Here is a 19716-nt window from a genome sequence, read left to right as displayed (position 1 = left end):
TTCCAATTGACGAAACGCTTTATTCGATCCTTTCTCACTAAAGTGCCGCGAACATTATTGTGATTTCGATCGCGCGACGACGGGCGCATTTCGCCGCGGCGATTTGCTCGCAAACAGAAAAGGAAAATGGAAGTACGACTATCGTCGGTCAATAAAAGTCGTAATTTCCATAAAATCTTTGAGGAGCGCATGTTCAATGATCGCGCGCGCACATACACATACACACATTTTTTTTCTTTTTCTCTCTTTCACACATTCTTTCTCTTTCTCTCTCTTCCATTTCACTTTTTAATAAAATTCTTTCTTTAGATTTTTTTTTATTCGTCTTTTCCCTCGTCTATTTTTCTATTTGCTTTTCTTTCATTGGAATGTTCTGCGCGGAGTTCGACGATGACAGTAATCAGCAATTGTTTGCATAAAGATATTTTGCATTTACATATATATTTATATATATATTATTATATATATATATATATATACATATATATATATATATTCTTCTTTGTATCTAATTATTTAAGCAACTTAATTTCCGCAATCTTTATATGCATTTCGTTTATAATGTACAAAACAACGACAAAGTAGACTTAACGAGTGGAAACTCTCCGTGGAAAATGACGATTAGAGAATAAACTATTCGTATTATCTCACGAACTATCTTCTCGCGATTCCTCGATTCGCAATCAATAATATCAATGATAATCGTAATGATAATAACAAGAATGATAATGATAATGATAATAATAAAAATAATAATAATACAGTAGCGATAATAATCTAAATATTAATGATAATAAAAAAAATGATGGATAAACTCATAATCTTAGACAATGCGTATAGTTATCACGTAATCCACATGTAGTGGCATGTATATCTATCTCCATAGTATTAGTCAATGGAGAAAATGATTTCGCGTTTTCATAACAGAAGTGTCGTCTGAAAGGAATAACGAAAGAAGAAGAACGCGACCCTTATATAGTACTATACGTACGTATTATCCATAATAATTAGTGTTCTTTGGTAACACAGTGATGCGTCCGGAGACCACGAATACGGTTAACGTATTGTCCGATCGTGACAAGATGGTCCCGAAATTATACTCCCGATCACTACGCTCCTTCGTTTCCAAAACGACTCTGGTCTAACTATATTACGACGACATTGTACAGTTATTGTTAATTGATTAGCTAATTAATTTCCACTGACGAGGTCTCTGACGCATCGCCAATAAAAAAATCTTGTTTTACGACCTACGTATTATATACACGCGTATCAATGCGCGCGGATGCATTATCTTTCTATATACACGTATGACTGTCGTAAAATCTTCATCTGATCCACCATTTGCTCCAAAAATGGCGAAAAATCAATAATCTCTCTAAAATTCAAATTTTATCACGTTGTTTTCGTTATCTTGAATCTTCAGATGTACGCCACTCTCGAAGTAAATGGCGTGATTCCGCCGCGTTTAATTGTAAATTAATTGCGTTTTTTTCACGCATGAGAGTAACTATTCTCATATATCATTTACGTCATATGTACATAACGACAACAAACAGATTAGCGAAATTACCGTCTCGTAAGAACGTACAACAGCTTTTTTTCGACCATCATCGAAACGATTGAAGTAGATACTTGCAATAGATTTATGGAGCTCTCACGAATGGTTTTTCGAAGCTTACGAATCTGAGTAGGAAAAAATGCAAGTGCGTCTCCCGGCCGTAAAGAAGAAGTTCCAGGACTTTTTCATCCCCTTTAGAAAATACTAGCACACATTTCCAAATGACTTGTCCGGAAGCTTCTTCCTTTTTCGACTTTCTTTCTTACACTCGCGCACACATCCTAGCTCGCCACATCATTCTTTAAGCTTATGAGTAATTAAGTAAATATCTTTTTATGTACACCCTGTTCGAATAGTTTTCTTAATCCTAGAATTAAAAATATCGCGACGACGCATATAATGAAATATGCAATTATTCATTATGTATATGGAACTCTTCTGTTTTTGGCGCTTTCAATCAAACAATGGCTGCATTCGGGAAGACGTTATTAGCGCTATTTGTCATTCTATCTTCATCATCTATTAGATATAAAACAAAAACAGTATGACACAAATAGTGCTGATAGCGCGCTCCCCCCGAATGCAATCAATAAACGATAAATTCGCATAAAAACTCTTCAGTATGAATTTTTCGTCGCGATTATAGCCTCTCGACTTTCGTCGAAAACAATTTTCTTACGTACAATAAAAGTAACTCGGATTAATTTCTTAAATTATTCTCAAATTATTATACTTTTTGAGTTTTGACATTTAAATCATTTAAATACAAATTATAATCTTGCACCCTAATCTTATTGGATCGAATGCGTTTAGTTCGCCCAAGTGGACCATTTTGTGGCAAAAGATAAGTTCATGTGTAGAGTCAGAATTGCCGATAGAGTAGCGGTATAAACGGTCTTGAAGAAACGAATTTACACTGACTGCGTTAACTCTCGGTGCTCACACAGCGCTGTGTGTATATCAATACTCGCATCGCTTTCCTGTCGATCGTTGTAACTACGAGCCAAGCTGCCGAACGCTGGCCAAATAAACGTAGCTCTATGGTTGATGGAGCAACAATTGTTCCAGCTCGTCAGCGGATCTGAGTAGAAAGGCAGCTGATTCTCGATATCCACCTATCAGTTGTTTCACCGCGGTCAGTTCCATCGAGTTCAGTTTGTGACTCAGTAGAGCAGGCTTTGGTGGGTTCTTCATGCTAAGATCCGTCGGTCCTATAAGGATAACGTAAATTCAAAACCAATTGCGCGCGACCAACTATTCTAGCAAACTTTATCAAGCATATATTATGAGATAAGGTTTCATGCAAGCTGCATCATAAAGAATCATTAACACGTTCCATGCCTCGTGAATTTAAGCTGAACTTTCTGTTCAAATTATTTAATATTTTGAGCTATAAAAAGAAAAATAATCAATTATACAATAATTCTTGATATCATACATGGATATAATTATGTGTAATACAATAATGATATATTATGCTTCCTTTTTTATAATAAACTTGTAATTTTTTTAATTATTAAATGAAATAAATGTTATTTAACAAATACAACAAACGCAAACCAAAATGTTGTGGACCACCGGAGATCCACATAGTGGTGATCAAATTAGCGTGGCATGAAACGTGTTAAACCGAAGCATTACTGTTCTCGTAAAAATAGAGCGCTGCAAACAAATAGTATATCAATCTGTACAATCATTAAATTGTCAATTAAACTCGAATAAGATATTCGAAACTTATATATAAAAAAAATAATGAAAAAAAATAAATAAAAATTTTAAACAAAGCTGATTAAAACTTTGCTATTATGTATCTTCTTGATTGCACAAATGATAGTAAAAGCGTAATAACACCAATAAACAGTATTACTTTGTATACCGTTGCTTAGTAGACTTGACGTAAAACTTTGAGTCGGATATAGCCCGGCCGAGAGGGTCGGCGGTACCGTTGTGGGCCCGGCACGCTGAAACGCTTGGCTAAAGTTGGGTCTGTACATCGTCGGTGCACCGCCACTGGCGACACCATTTACCGTGGAACTGACTATCGTCGATTGGCTGAAAAAAAAAACGGATGCAATGAGAATGAGATGCGCATTAGCGATAAAGGTCGCGCTGATTAGCGCTTCCGTTAAGGACGCGTAACCCGTTCGACGAGAGGCGTCCGGTGAATTTTTGTGCCATGACCTATGACCGAAGGCGAAGCCTTATCTAGAACTCGGTCGATTCGACGACGGGGTCGATTCTTAACGCCGATAGCAATAATCGGTTACGGTAATTCAGACGGAAAGTAAATTAATCGTAATCACGCTAAGCAACGTAATGATAGATTTCTTTCGCAATTAAAATAAGTAATTAGTAATAAATCGATGTTTTTTATCGCGGAAGTTTCGAGAAAAATATATTTTTCTTCTTATATCAAATCGATTTTGAGTGAATGACTAATTAATAAGAATGCCGCTCTATTACGTCACCAATTCGAAAAAACGCGGATTTCATTGTATGTAGTTCATCATACTGACCTCATGAGACTCTTGTTGTCTGTTGTAAGCAGCTTTGACGCGGATGCGATCGACAGCGGCGTGGAGGCAATGGTGTTGTTCGGTAAGTTTGCCAAACTGGTCAATGGTGCCAGGGACGTTAATGATGCCGGAGGGGTATCTTCCCTCTTACACGGAAGTGATTTAACCGGTGTGCTCGAGAAATGTTCCAAACTTGATCGAACGTCCGTTTGCTGCAATCAACGTTACAGTGAAATAAAGTAAATTGTTATACCAATATGTATATTTTGTCTCTCCAAATGTTTAATTTATTTTTAATTTATTTTTACATATATATACGTATTTAATTAAAGCAAATGCTGAAGAATAAAATCATACAATAAAGAATGTAACATTCTTAATTTTTAAAAAACGATACAAAGATTATAAAAGGCGTATAAGAGTCAATATTAACAATTCTAAAAAGTTAAGACATAGAATATATTACATAATTTAGATAAATATAGAGATTTATAGATAAATATTTAATAATTTATTTCCACATTGACTGTGATTATTGGTTTTCATCACTATCTGACTGGCGCTCTTTTTGTGTATTATCACACTGTTTTTATGTTTCTGACAGAATTTTTTATTATACGAAACGAAAACTGTGACCGTATTGGTGAGTGTTTTATCGAGATGACATTTTTACTTGCCTTCAACATGACATTTTTTTGTATATATTTTTAAATTTTTTCAAAATTTTTATTCATTTTTTAACAATTTGTTTTTTCATCAGGATAGCAAGAAATTCCCAACAATCGGTCGTTAAACCGTTTGCGAGTAATTTCTGTTTCTCTGTGAAGCATTCACCTAGTCATTACATTCCATGTTTAACGCTTTCTATCGTGTTTACGATGTTCTTCTTTGGTAACAAATTCACTGCGTTTATTATATTATCTGAAGATGGCTCAATCCAAGAGCCGAAACATGTAATAACCTTTTCGAATTTAAATAATATAATATATTCTATGGCTGAAGAATAACATGTAACAATTTTATTTTAAAGACACAATTGATTCTCCATTTTCGAAATTGATAGTCATAACAATACTGTTTGTTAATCAAACATCTATGATTGTCGAAATGCCTTTCTTCCTATAAGTGATTATTTTTCATACATTTTTTAATCCAATTAAAGTATTAAGTATTAAGTATTCTTTAATTCATTTCTCGACTAAAAATGAATTTAGCACGAATTTATGAGCTAATATGGTGTTAGGTCATATTCCAGTACATATTTTAGAATTGTGTCGAGTATTACGATTCTGCAGATCCTTTGGATATGTTTAAATCCGACTAATTTCGGTTATACGCTTATTTAATATTCTGTTCTATAAAGTTATACATTTAACTACGATATAATCGAATATATACGATATAACCTAATCGACACCGATTTCGAAAAACAAGAGAAGAATAACGGAAGTGTAAATAAACTTTGAAAGAAGTAAAAATTGAATCGTAAAAGAAGCATAATCTTTTTTACAATTCGTTATTTTTGTTTCCTAAAAATTTCATTTACGCTTCTGTCATTCTTCTCTTACATTCTTCACTTACGCTCCGGTTTTTACTTTCGGCAGGGAATTAAAAGTAATATAACATCAATATTATAATTTCACACTTATCATTCTAACTGTTATGTAACGTCATGTGCTATATTTACATTGTTGAATGCGAAATTATAACATTGATGTTACGTTATTTTTAGTTTATATCGACTGGGAAGATTTCAAAATTCTCAAGTCCCCCCATAAAATATTAAACAAACAACTGTTAATTTGATCTTATTCTTACAATTGCGTGAAGATATTGAAGAACGATGGTAAAATAACAGCGCGGCAAGACTTCTATAATTGTACCTGTTGAATTTGATCGTGATCACGCACCAGCTTGTGAACTACCGGTAGATTCTTTTTCCTCATGGCTGACACGACCGGGAGTAACCAATCTTTCGCAAACACGTTTAATTGATCAGCAAACAGCACGGACACTATCGATCACCTTACGAATTATCAATCATCAATCGCGTAGATCGTCCCGGTGCGAGCTTAATCGAGTCTCTATTATATCGTCCATCCGCAATCTCGTTATCAACGTGATCCCGATCATCGAGCACGATCGTATTCACCGCTATGAGCAACCGAGCGGAACAAAGCGCGCCGGGAGTTTCTTCACTTCGAGAGAGATTTCCTCTTCTGCTTCTCTCAATCTTCTTCCACTTTTACGTTCGCGCCCCACCCTGCCTACTCATCGATACGATAACAATAACGTCCACGTTTATTCGAGCGAGGTTCAGAGAAGCGAGGACGCCGTTCTAGATCGGCGAGGGAAACGGAGCAGGAGGAGGAATGGAGCGAAACGCGACGAAGATGAAGAAAAAGCGGGTTGACACGAGGGAGGAACGTCAGGAACAAGAAGAGAGAAACGTCCGGATGCGCCGGGACGAAACGACGAAACGACGAAACGACGAGGCGTGAGTAAGCTCACGGGAGGAAATTAATTCGTGGAAAGAGAGGAAGACGAGGAGGGAGAAGCCAGGCATCAGAAAAAAAAAGAGAAGAAGAAAAGGACCACGGTGAGAGAGCGTCGAGAGGTGGTGATGTGCGTTTCCACCACAGAAACGGATGACTTGCCTGGCGAAAGAGAAGATCGACGCGTACAGAGGGTTGGCGAAGAGTAATAGTAGTAGTAGAAGGAGGAGGAGAAAGAGGAGGAGAGGAAGAAGAGGAGAATGAAGAAGAACCGAGAGATCGTGAAGAGAGCGCGGGAAGAGGGTCCGGGCACGATGAGAGCAGAAATGAAATCTTCGAGCGGCGTAGAACGGATGTAGGGAGGTGTTTTTATGAAAGGCAAGCAGTGTGCGTTGACGTCAATTATATAGGTGGTCACGAAGAGCAGATAGCCGCTTCGTCCGATGCGCACGGACTCCAGCATACGTATGTGAGAGGTCTTCTCCTTAATGGGTTAGGTCGCCGGAGAGGTTATCGGGTCTCTCTCTGTTTCTCCGTCTCCTTCTCGTGCAGGGATTTTCAAAGTAGATAAGTCGAGGAGATCGGCGACGGAGGGAAGGGGAGGACCGCGAACGTTTCAGTTTCTCGTTTGCGCGCGAGACATATAGTAGAAGTAGAGAGAGGGAACGATGGAGAGCGACGGAGTGTTCGCCAACTGTGAAACCCAGTGACGGAACCAGCTGGGAGGAAGAGAGGAAAGAGGGAGAATGAGGATTAGGTGCGCCAAGCAGCGCGGAATTGGATGGCTCCGGCTACCGTCGGTCTGCACCTACGTATACGTTTTGTGCGCGAAATACCAAAGCGATCGGTTTACCGTTTACGCTTTGCTTTTTTTCGCGTTATCTTTATTAAGGTCAACGAACTCGATGTGCAGATTATTAGGCGATGAACATTCACCGAATCATCGAAATAATTTCAACCTTGAGATTAGACGCGTGACGTCACCACGCGAGCGATTTATACATGTATATCGATGATGGGACGATGAGACGATTAGAGCCGATTTTTCTTTTCTCGGGTGGATGAATTTTCAAGAATCAATCCGATTCTCTCACTGACCGAAACTCTCAACCGTAATCTTTCGGCGCGCGCGGCTCTTCGAATACAAAACCGTCCGCCTCGCGGACCTGACGTAACGTACCGTGAAATGTACGGATACGCGAGACTAATCGCGCGAATGTCGGCGTGTTCTCCTCGGTGCGTGAAAGCGCGCGTCAGTCGCGACGCATAAAAGTCCGCGGCCTTTTTGTCTTCTTTTCCACTCCCGCGCCACTCTTTTACGCTGCCGCTACTTCCAAGAATATTTTCAGTGTCTTCCATCCCGCACACGCGCGAGGCGTTTTCACGAGGTCGAAGGCTGCTTATGCCGCCGGCGGGTCTCCGTGGTGCGCGTTTCTGTATGCGTGAGTTGCATCAGAGTGGGAGAGGTGCGCGACCCACGGGTTATCACTGGCCTCTCTCGCGGTACCTATATCACAATCCTAGCTTCTCCGTCCACGTATATCTCGCTGCCGTTGGCGTTACACAGGAGCTCAAATTTTCACGCACGATAATACAACGCGAGGCTACAACGTAATTTGCCCGTAACTTGAAATCTCCTCTGAATGCATCTCCTCTTTTTCTTTTTCATTTTCTCTTTTATTTTTACGATTTATCTTTAAGATCGCGCGTCTCTTTCCTGCGATATCCGTCGCCTATAATTTCTGCTCATTCATTATTTTCAAATTATTTAATTTTTATATATATATATATCCATTATCAAAACTGAATAGTGAATAATATTAAATAAATTACAAGTTGAACAAATGCGGTTAAAATATTTATTTCAATAATGAAAGCGTAAAGAAATAAAATTCAAATGCATAAAGTGAAATGTGTAAGTGCATTAAGGTACAATTACAAACGTAGTCCCTCATACGAAGACAACGTTCGATCGAAACACGAGAAAATTACTAAAGTTCATACGTTATTCGTTACACGCGTTTGCTGCATGATACGCATCACCGCCATATATTCGTGAATAAAACAGTGACATTAGAAACATAATGAAGATGATGCTAGGCTTTTTGTGAAACTTTACTAATTCGTTTATTTATGTAGTATTTGATCGTATCTTATATTAGTATTTGGTAATACGAATCCTATATTATCTTGGTTTTCTGTAGAAAATACACTTATATGACCTTGAGTTCGTTTTATTTGGATTTCGATACCATAGCAAGTAATTAATCTATTTCCTCTTATAATTCCACTCTAACATAGATTTATATTTATTACGGTAAGTTATCGCTTTGCACATTTCAGTTTATGATTCATAAGCGCAACGCGCAAACATCCGCGAGTTGTCATCTAAAAATCGCTTGATTAATGAATCCGGTCATCAACGAGAGTTGGTTGTGCCGAAGGTTGTGCACGTGTAGCATTCAACGCTCAGTCACGCATGATATTTAAAAAAATGTCCATGAAGAAACACGTGTGATCTTCATCGGGGACAATATAATAACAAAGGGCTTTAAATCGATCGACAATATATTTCGGTATCCCTGTTGTGCCGTCGCTCTCTCGTGCCAGAGACGCGAGTGTCAGTTGCGACACGTAATTACTAGCCAAGCTGATGATGTCGAAATGTCTATTTGCCAGAGGAACTTTGTCGCTCGCGATAAGTGTGTCCTTCCTCCCCTTCCTCGCACGTGATTATTACTCACCGTTGCGGCCGGAAGAGTTGGCATGGGCTGCGACACCGGTTCCATCCCGAGTCTCATACGTTTCGCGTTGTCGCTCTCGTTCTCGCAGGCCGTTGCCAGAATCTGCTCGGCCTGCACGGAGGTCAAGTGTGCCGGCGTGGGTCTGGCCTAAAAAGAAACGCACACGTCACATCCGCGATCGTTCGCTGCATGCCGAACTTAATTGACATCGCGAGAATGCTCAAGCTTTCATGAGCAACAGATAGCAACTCGAGTTTCCGTCCAACTTTATAATTCATCATTGAGAAAAATTTTTTTGATTGGGTTAATTAGAATTTTGATTATCTCAATTAGAATTCTAATAAATTTAACTAGAAAATTATGAAAATTTGTCCATTTTCAACCAACACTTTTTTTTTTAGTGTGAGAAAAATGTCTGGTTGCCTTAATTGGAATTCTGGTTGAAAATTAGGAATTAGAATTTTGTAATTAAATCTACTAGAATTTTAGTTGAGGTAACTGGAATTCTAGTTGATATAATCAGAATCTTGTGGGGTTCGTCCATTTTCAACCAGACACTTTTCTCAGTGATGAAACAGCAAATCCAATAATCTCGAAAAATTCATGCGCGATTCTAAAATTACTTTGAATTTAAAAATGTCAGAACTTGAAAAAACTTGGAAGCTAATTGGCTTGCTGTCTTACGACTAACTAAACGCGATAGTAAAAAACTTACGGCATCCCAAGGGCCCTCCCTGCCACGTTTATTTCTCCGACAGCTCTTCAGGTACGTGCGGATCCTTTTCCTGGCCCTTTCAGCAAACTCGGGAAACTGTCTCGTGCAGCTATCGATGATCGCCTGTATCTTCTCCTTCGGCTGCTTCGAGATCGGCACGATGCGATCCAGGTTCTCGTCGACGAAGAGTCTCACGAACATCTGCCGCGAAAACACGACACAATGGCCATGTTAGTGAAGTGAATTAAACGGGAGCTGAATTATACGCGAGTCTCGCTAACCGCTCAAAGAATTAAGAATTTAGTGGTGGGGTGGGGTGCAACACCGGGACTCTATTAAACTAATTGTAATTAATTAAGGAGCTAGCGTAACAACGGCAGCCGCCGCGAAACTACAACCGCTTGGCTTTCACGCGCGGGGAAAATGGGCAAAAAAAAAGAGATATATGAGAAATGGGACATGAAGGGGAAAAACTTCGAGAGAAACGGCATGCCCTGTTCCCCGGCGAGTCGGCTCTCTGCCGCAACCGTTCATAAAACTTTACGATAATTAGAGTTTTTCGGGAAGGTCCGACGCGCCGCCAATATGCTGACGATCTGAACTTCTCCATCCAAGCGTTCGTTTTCTTCTCCCTTTGCATGATCCCTTTTCCCATCCAAGGCGCGAAGGACGCTTTTCTTGCGACGATAGTTGCACAAAGCAACCAGTTAGGCCGCCATTGTGTGAACCGTAATTCGATTATCCGTACGCATTTTAATTCATCGAGTGCAGGATAATGAGAGTAATAATTATCGCTAAAATTCCGCTGGCAATGTGAGATTTTAAAGGCACAGTCGATTTTTTGATTGTGAATTCTGATAGATATTCTGGTAGATATTCTGGGTGATATTCAAATCCGTAAAAAAATAAGTAAAACGCAACCCGATTTCTGTAATAGTAAAAACTCATTAAAGCTTTCATTCAGCATGAAAAATTTTTTTCAGATTTTTATACAGTTCGGAACAATATAAAAATCTGCATCAAAGTTCGGAAATCCAGGTTGCTGACAAAAAGTAAAAAATTACACACAACGGGGAGAACTATTTTCTAAATTTCCTTATTTTCTAAATTTCCAATTCAAGATATATTTCAAAATATATCTTTAAAATTTTTTGAAAGAACAAATTGTATGAAGTTACACGATTGAACCGCGCATGCTTACGTTGAACGCCTTGAGACGTTCTGGATCGTGATGTCTTGGATCCAGTCCCTCGTCCGCGTCTATATCATCGTCGTCCTCGTCTTCCTTATTGCCGCTACTGCTGGTTTCATCGTGGGCGCTTCCCGTCCCCTCGCCACCGGGCGGACTGGACTCTCGATCGCGATCCGACCGCGAGGGCGTTGCCGCCGATGCTGGTGGCGGCGTTTTCTTGAAACCCATAGCATAAGATGCCCACAAGGAAGCCATGTCTTCGCCACCGACACCCGCCACAGCGCTTAGATTCGGAACAGTTCCCGTTGGCATATCCACCAGTTCTGATGAGCCGTTTCGGGAATCTGCGAAAGTAAACATTTTGTAATGATTTAGGATACTCTCCCGGAAGTCCGAAGTCTAAATTTTTGTAATTCTCATCAACGAGGCAGAAATTGGTGTAGGTATAATTAACGTTTTAATAACGGTAATGATAATAATTAATTATTATTATTTAAATGTCATTTGAAATGGATATTATTAGTATTATTAGCATCAATAATGATCGTAATATGAACAATGGTATTTTTAATAATTACTACTAATTAATAACGCAAATTTGGTGATAGAAACACTTTGCATTCGCGATCGGTAATTATCTAGTAAAAGGGGAACTTCCATCGGCAATACCAGGAAAATAATAATGTTCTCATTGAGTACTCGCTATACCGCGATGATTAGATCGCCACCTCGCGCTGTTTCGATTTATGAATAGAGAACGTTGCAGTTGGAACAAAAGAAGGGAATATATTTTTTCCCTTCCCACGCCATGGCCAAGCGAGGAGTCGGTCATATGTGGCTGACTAGATACGTGACTAGTAGCGCGCGCGTGAGAAAGAGAGAAAGAGAGAGAAGAGCATGTGGGTGGTATATTTATATCGTGAATATAATAAGGATAAATGCGGTGTACGTTCGACTCGCGTGACGATACTGATTAGGGATGATCGATCAACAGAAGGTAGCATTTCCTAAACGACTCCCTAGCTTTGTACCCGCGTGCGTGTTATTGTCGATATCAACTGTTGAATTTCGGTATGTGAATTCAGTCGTGAATTCGATAACGGTCACAACCGGTCGCTGGGCTTTTTTTCAGCGATTTTTCATGGTGTTTAACACAGATTGGACACCTGATAAATAATTATTACATAATAAAGTCGGCGAGAAATTTGGGATAAATATTCAAATGTCACAGTTAAATGTCGACTTTCTTCATTAAGTAACCTTGCTTGACATACTTCACTCTTCACAGTCTCAGGTATGATATAAGTGCAATGGTATCAATGCAATGGATATGTATATATCTGAAAAATATAAGAATTTATAACCTTGACATCGAACTTTTTCTAATCAGTTACTTGTACGATATTTATATTATTAAATGGATTACAGTTATACCCAGAATAAATTTTGTCCTTCTAAAATCCTTGCCAAAGTCTTAGAGAAATTAAAATTGACACCAAATCTACAGAGACAAAATTGAGACAGACAAAATTGTATTGGACTCTTTCTAGAGAACAAAATGAAACTTGGTATATCACTTGTGTCGACGACGGTAAAAGACTGGATCGTCGTTCGGCTGGCTGTTGTATATAGTGTGTTTCTTCTCTACAATAATAACGGCGATCCGTTCTCAAAACCCGTAATAAGCCCCGATAGCGTGTGCAAGGTGTTAAAAGGCGGTGCGGTCTTCTACCGTCACGATCTCAGGAGAGAACGTACGGTAAAGGTGCTTTCACGAGGAGAGGATGTCGATGGGGACAGGTACGAGTCGTGGCTGCCGAGAGACTTCACGTACGAAGAAGTGTATGGATTGTCGACAGGGAGTGCCGCAGGGGGATCGTAAAGAGGCCAACGAGCCTTGCGGACCTCTTCCACCTGGGACTCTCCTTGGTTCCGATTTAAAAAAAGGGACAGGTTTGCGGCTACCATTTCGTACAATCACACGTCAACGACGGAGATGTCTGTACAAAGCCATCCGGCAACTTCGCGTTAATTTTCTACACGCTACTCAAATTACTTTTCCCATAAATATGCATAACCCGCTATATATATATATATATATATATATATATATATATATATTAGGTGTTGGAATTAATTCGTAGCGTTTTACAAGTGATGGGAAGTACTTTCATTAATGTATTTTTTAATGCTCATGTGAAATAAATAACATTCTTTCATTAAAAAACGCTACGAATTAATTCCAACACCTAATATATATTCTGATAAATATAAAATATAAAATATGTATTAAAAAGGAAATTTCAATTATATTTTAAAGATCCTTTTTATAACAACCGAAACGTTATTCCTATCATTATTAGAGACCTTATGAGTCTGGTTACGAACGATTTTATCAAATTCTATGAGAGAGAAAGTTATATACAATTTCCTTGAATATATGCTATCTTCTCTACTTGGATTGTCTCACTCTATAATTAATCTTAACCCTATACTGCCAATGTTGGATCTTAAAAACATAGTCGAATTTTTTTATTGTGAATACAGGTAAATAAATTTAAATCTATATAAAAAATAAGTAAGATACAATCTCCTATGATAGTAAAAACTTATTAAAGCTTTCACAAGCACGTAAGAATTTTTCCAGATTTTTATGCAATTATTTGGAACAATATAAGCTGATATTTATAGTTGATTCTCATATTTACGATCGTCTAAAGTATTATCTAAGATGTTATAAGCCAACCACGAAACTGTTTAACATTTTGAGATATTGCTTAAGACTATCTTAAATAAGCATGGACTATGAATATTGGCTATAAAAGTCTGCACTTAAGTAAGAAGACCCGAATTGCGAATGAAGAGTGAAAATTTTCCATTGTCGACGAAGGGTTAATTAAAGTTAGAGTGAGCCAAGTATAAGTTAGAGTAAGACAGAGTATACATATACATATACAAAGAGACAGTATATATATATATATATATATATATATATATATATATATTTTCTCTCTTATATAATTTTGATAAAATCTCTCGTGGCCAAACTCTATTGTTGTCTCTACTCATTATTAATATCTAGATCGAGAATTGGACACATTTAGAAATGTAAAATAAGTCTCGAGACGATGATATACGGCTACATGAGATGTATTTGTTTTCTGATGACGCGGCTAATCTCTCAACTGGGCGCGCACGTTCTTCTTTCGAATCTACTTCCTTCGCTATGTGCGCGAAGTAATCTACATTCTGGAATCGAATTCTTCCGAGCGTAGTTTCCAAGACGCCACTCCGCCGTCGAGGCGAACGCGTTGCAAGGCAACGTCCTGGAACATTTGCATCATCGAGGGGCAACTTTCTGCCGGGCGCTTCAACTTCCTCCACGCGAAGACGCAAAAGTCTATCTAGGCGCAGCTATCTCAGGCGCTCGAACGAGCGATCCTGATTCTTCCAAGTTGTTCAACGATCGCAACGCATCTTTCTAGGAGGATTCCGGTAGAACCAGTAACTGAACGCGCGAGCGGACGACCTAGGAAACTGGACCCTCCGTCCAGGAGGCGTGCTGGCGGAGGCACCGTTTCTTTCCTCTTTTCTCTTTGCCTCTCCCTCTTTCCCTCTTCTCCCGTCTTTCTCTTACTCTCGCGATCCCACTTGGAGGTTGCTGCACTTCGATTCTCACACGCACACGCACACGCACACGCACACGCACACGCACACGCACACGCGGTACGCGTAGGCTACGGAAAAAATCGCGCACGTACGTAATGTGTATGTATACGTGAGTATGTGTAGGTATGTGCGCAACGCTCTCTAAGAGGGTACGGCATCACACGCAGCGAAGAGAGGGTTCCCGGCCTGCGGCGAGCGTATGCCGGGTATCGCCGAAGAATAGTCGGAGAAGGTAGGGAACAGCGACGCACATAAGCGAAGCTGGACGCACGGCTAGACTGCCCGCATGGGCTAGAAAGCCGGTTGCCAATCCCAATCCCACACCAACTGTTCCTGAGCTCGCCTCTTGGCCGCCGGCCTGAACCTGAAATGAGTCGACGGCGGCGGCGACGGCGTCAGCCGTCGCCCCACCCGGCAGTTCATCCTCCTCCTGGTTCATTCCCTCGACCTCGCGTTCCCGCAAAGGGAAACTAATACTCCGGCCCCTACGACCACACCAAGTACTTCCTCTTTTTCTAGGCAACACTCGCCGTGTTGCGTATGTGAGCGAAACCTAGCTTAGCGTTACAAAATCCGCAGACAAGCCACGTACGCCCACGGTACTTCGGGCTAGGTATGAAACTGTCTACCGCTCGGGATGGTAACGTGTAATCGCGAGGATGGACGAAGACGTATTATCTTGTCCCTCATAAATGTCACTGACCATAGTAGAACGTTGCGCGTGATGGCATGTGCGTGCCCGTGTCGTGAAAGAGAATTCGGAAGTTCTCTTCTCAGTTTATACTTTTAGACGATTATTCTTGACAATTAAATGAATTTTTCTTCATATTATTATCTTAATTTATTTAACTTATTTTTATATTATCAATTTAATTTCCGATAATAATCCAATAATATTTCAGACTTTTTCATTTTTATTTCTTCATTCGTTATTTCGCGCTAACTCGAAAACTTCTAAAGTCTTTTACGTAACGATTCTTTTGAGTCTTTAGCTATATTTCTAGTCAATTTATGCACACATTTTTTTTTATTAATTTATTTTCTACTATATGAAGACAAATAATTGATATACAGATTCTATGATTATTCTTAAATGTATATTTAAATGCTGTTAATGATTTAAAGTTAAACATATTTGAAATAGAATGTTCATTATTATCGAAAAGACGATCTTTAAAAATAAATATTTAAATCAAATGTTATATATGATTGTCTTGATATATGACTCAGATCCGGAAGCAGTCATATTTAAGATATTGTGATTTTGTGATATGTCTCAAGTATAATCGCGGCGTAAATATGCGCCCGTTGGGGAAAGTTGCGCGTCTGTTGTAAATTATAAATATTACGCCGACTCTACCGCAGAGTGCATTAAGAGATGAGAAACTAAGATGTTCTCGCAGTCTCGTCGTGTCTCTTTTTTTATCACAATATCACAAGTAGATAAAGTAACGTTATCGAGAAACTTCATCGATTTCCACAATCTAGAGATTTTTTGAATAAGATTATTGTTATTTCGCAACTTATTTTCAAAAAAATTATTTTCTTCATCGATATAAAAAATTATGTTAATATAAATATTCTTCAAATATGAAACGATATCTAATTTATACATGATACGTGTATACATAGAAAGAACGACTTTGCTAAAATACAATATTTAAAAATTGAATTAGTTGACATCTGAAAATAATTTTTTCAGATTATAAAAATAATTATGTAGAACGCTCAAATTGATTGAATATTATTTTTAGAACTGTATCTATATAAATTTTTTAATGTTTCGACAAAATCATTCTTTCCTTATATTACATGCAAGTATATTTAAAAAAAAAATACATATATATATATATATATATATATATATATTACTGAATTTTAAGAAATTACAATATTTCGATTGTATTAAATTAGACTAAAATGAGACGTGCACAAAATTACAAACAACGAAATCCTTGGTTGAAAATGCGAATCCCGCGGTGCGAGATTACATCGAGAGATCGGGGCTCAGATCGAATCGCGGACTTGCAACTTGCGACCGGCAAACCGTCGACTCCTGTCGCTTTTCCCGCTCGTGATGGTGCGGCAGAAGAAGCGGCTCCATCGAGAAATCGATTTGCGAAACGCATGTCTACGAAGTGGACGGACTCCGCGGTGAGAGAAGTCCTCCGTGCAAGATGTGGAATCTGTGATGGTCATCACGTGGGAGGGAGGGAGGGAGGGAGGGAGGGATGGTGCGATGAGAGAGAAGAGAGGTCTGTCCGTTGTGCGGTGAATGTGTAGGTATGCGCATATAGTACGCATATATACATATACTATATAAATATATATATATATATATATATATATATATATATATATCTACTCGTCTCTTCGCGGCCGATGGCTGGTTCATTACGCAATGACTACGTCCGAGATATAGAGGCCCGCTTCAAAACCAGTTTCAAATAGCTGCCAGGGAGGATAGGTGGAAGAGATAGAGGGGTACGGTGAATTATCCTTCCGCAACCTAACTGAACAACAGAATCCCGAGAGCATGCAGTACCGCGTGCAAACGTTCGGCGCCTTGGAGATCGTTACGCGATTATCGCGATATTAAGGATTGTCACGCGCGTGACAATTAACACGCGTATTTCTTTCGCCGACGAGGACGCTTTGCGTATAACATGGTTTATTTAACGAAAAAAAGCGTTGAGTTTGTAGAATAATTAACCAATTCTTGATTACAGATACACGCAATTCGCGAAATGTTAATTTTGATATTTTATGAATAAAAAGGATTTAAACAATATAGAATAAAATCGAGCTCTCGAGAATTAATTAAATAAAAAGACTTAATCTTTTTATTAAAAATGCGAATGCATTAGATTTATAAAATTTTAATTAAAATCAAATTTGATTGAAAAATTACTAGCTTCATTAAATTTTATACGGTTTATAATTATTATAAATACACGTAATATTTTCATATACGTTTAATATTTTTACATAATACGACTTTACTAAAAATCATAACAATTCTTGCTCTTTGCATTAGAAAAAATAGCTTGTACAAGCATCAATAATACAGATAATTCAAAATCGTTTTGATGGATCCACTTACGACATCGTAATAGTTCGACTAATGGCCTTTCCGTGCGTCCACTCTGCGATTTTCGATATTCAACTTTCAATGTCCATCGACCGACACAATTACCGCATTACATTCGACGCTCCCATTCACATGACTCGGCTCTGTGTTCAACCAGGCCGCTCGAGCACGAGGTATCAAAGTACAAGATGTCTTAGGCGTATGCCTTCTCTAGTTAATCGGAAATACAAACGATATTTTAACATTATAAAGATATCGACACTTTAATATTGTAAGAAACAAAAAAAAGGCAGGCAGAAAAAGCTATCAGAAAGTGAAGATCTATTTTTAAGTTCAAATTTTGAGTAAAGGCTCCAAAGAATAAATCAATAGAATGAAATAAAGCCAAATATGTGAGCCACCATAAGATATTTGTGTATCGAAATAAATGTATTGAATATTAAGTTATAGATGTTTCGATCCTGGGATTATTGTATCCTCTTCAGTGTATAATACAATTGATCGTGTAATCCAAAATTAATTTAACACACATAACATGAAACCAGAAATGTTATCGAAACAAAGGAACATCTCGTTAAGCTATTGTTCAATTTAAAATCTTGAAAATATCATCTATTTTTAAAATCTCAGTTTTTCCTTTATGAAGATTACTTTATTGTATTTATTGCCTCATGATGTAACAGTTTCAGCGCCACTGTATATACTCTAAAAAATATTTGTATGTGGATTTAAAACTCATAGTGTTAAATCTACATCATTTTGATGTTAATAGCAGTACCAAACGCAGTGAGAATTATGTAGACACCGCATAGTGTTAAATCCACGTCGATATTTTTTAAAATGCAATGGCTTTTCCATCTTATAAAGGTTAAATTATTAAAATATAAAAAATCGAACGATAGATCTAAAAAAAAATCAAGTTTTAACAGACACTGCTTAAACAAGATTGCAGTATTGCGAAAGAATGCGAGTTTCTATGGCGATTACGTAAGAATTAATGAACGAGGATGACGTACAACAATGCACACCGCATTCGCATCGCCAATTCCGAGAGTATTGATGCTCAAAGATATCGGTTGCATTCCTCGTCTCTAGCGTGCGGCTTTCTGCCCGCACTGATTCATCGCTGGCGGGGAAAAGCACAAGGATTGTCACGGACGCGTCTCACCCCCGCGATTCACCCTCTTGGCGCGGATTTCGCCGGAATGCGTGGGTGTGAAACGGCGAGGAGAGGCGAGTACCGCTCGCGTACACGATTACAAATACACATAGGCAAATGAGACGCGCGTCGAATTGCTCTTTCTACGCCACGGGATACGTCCTAGGTTGGCGATCCATTAGTCACGTCGCGCACGACGACAAAACTTTACGAGCTAAATGGCCGGTACACCTTGGCCCCGCGAAACCTGCAATTCACTCCGCCGAGCAGAGCCGCGCCGCGCGTCAAACGTGCGAGAAGGACGCAAAACTTGAGCATTAAAGCCCCCGGCTGCGCTTACGCCAGGCGGAGCAAGGTTCTTTTCATAAGTGGGATTTCGTCAGTCAGAACGACATCAATGGGACGTTGGCGTACGTAACTTCGTCGACTCCTTTCGCGACGAAGAAGAAAGAAAGAAAGACGTCTAGACATCTTTCGTCCCGTAATGGATTCCGTTAAACGTCTCGCCTGTCGATTTCGCGAAGCAAATCTTTTTTTTTTGTTTCTTTTTTTTTATTTCGTATACCGTGACGTT

At 38.9% G+C, this 19716-nt stretch overlaps 1 protein-coding gene across 2 annotated transcripts in view; it reads right to left on the bottom strand.

The window, feature by feature from the left end:
- The window catches only part of LOC105149789 (uncharacterized), an 80426-nt gene continuing 60710 nt past the window's right edge, over window positions 1-19716 (bottom strand). The window contains exons 4-9 of one of the 2 annotated variants that reach the window (XM_011062445.2): window positions 11233-11567; window positions 10032-10232; window positions 9317-9463; window positions 4078-4289; window positions 3429-3613; window positions 1-2772 (exon numbers count right to left, since the gene is read on the bottom strand). In XM_011062445.2, the coding sequence (XP_011060747.1) occupies window positions 2600-2772; window positions 3429-3613; window positions 4078-4289; window positions 9317-9463; window positions 10032-10232; window positions 11233-11567 (1253 nt within the window). In that variant the 3' untranslated portion in view covers window positions 1-2599. The remainder of the gene's footprint in view (window positions 2773-3428; window positions 3614-4077; window positions 4290-9316; window positions 9464-10031; window positions 10233-11232; window positions 11568-19716) is intronic. The other variant, XM_011062446.2, reaches the window with a different exon arrangement.

Source organism: Acromyrmex echinatior, chromosome 11, assembly GCF_024713525.1.
Source record: "Acromyrmex echinatior isolate Ae372 chromosome 11, ASM2471352v2, whole genome shotgun sequence".
In the NCBI taxonomy this organism is placed as follows: Eukaryota; Metazoa; Arthropoda; class Insecta; order Hymenoptera; family Formicidae; genus Acromyrmex; species Acromyrmex echinatior.
The sequence above is the reverse complement of the archived record's forward strand: the minus strand, read 5'-3'. Positions and strand labels throughout refer to the sequence as shown.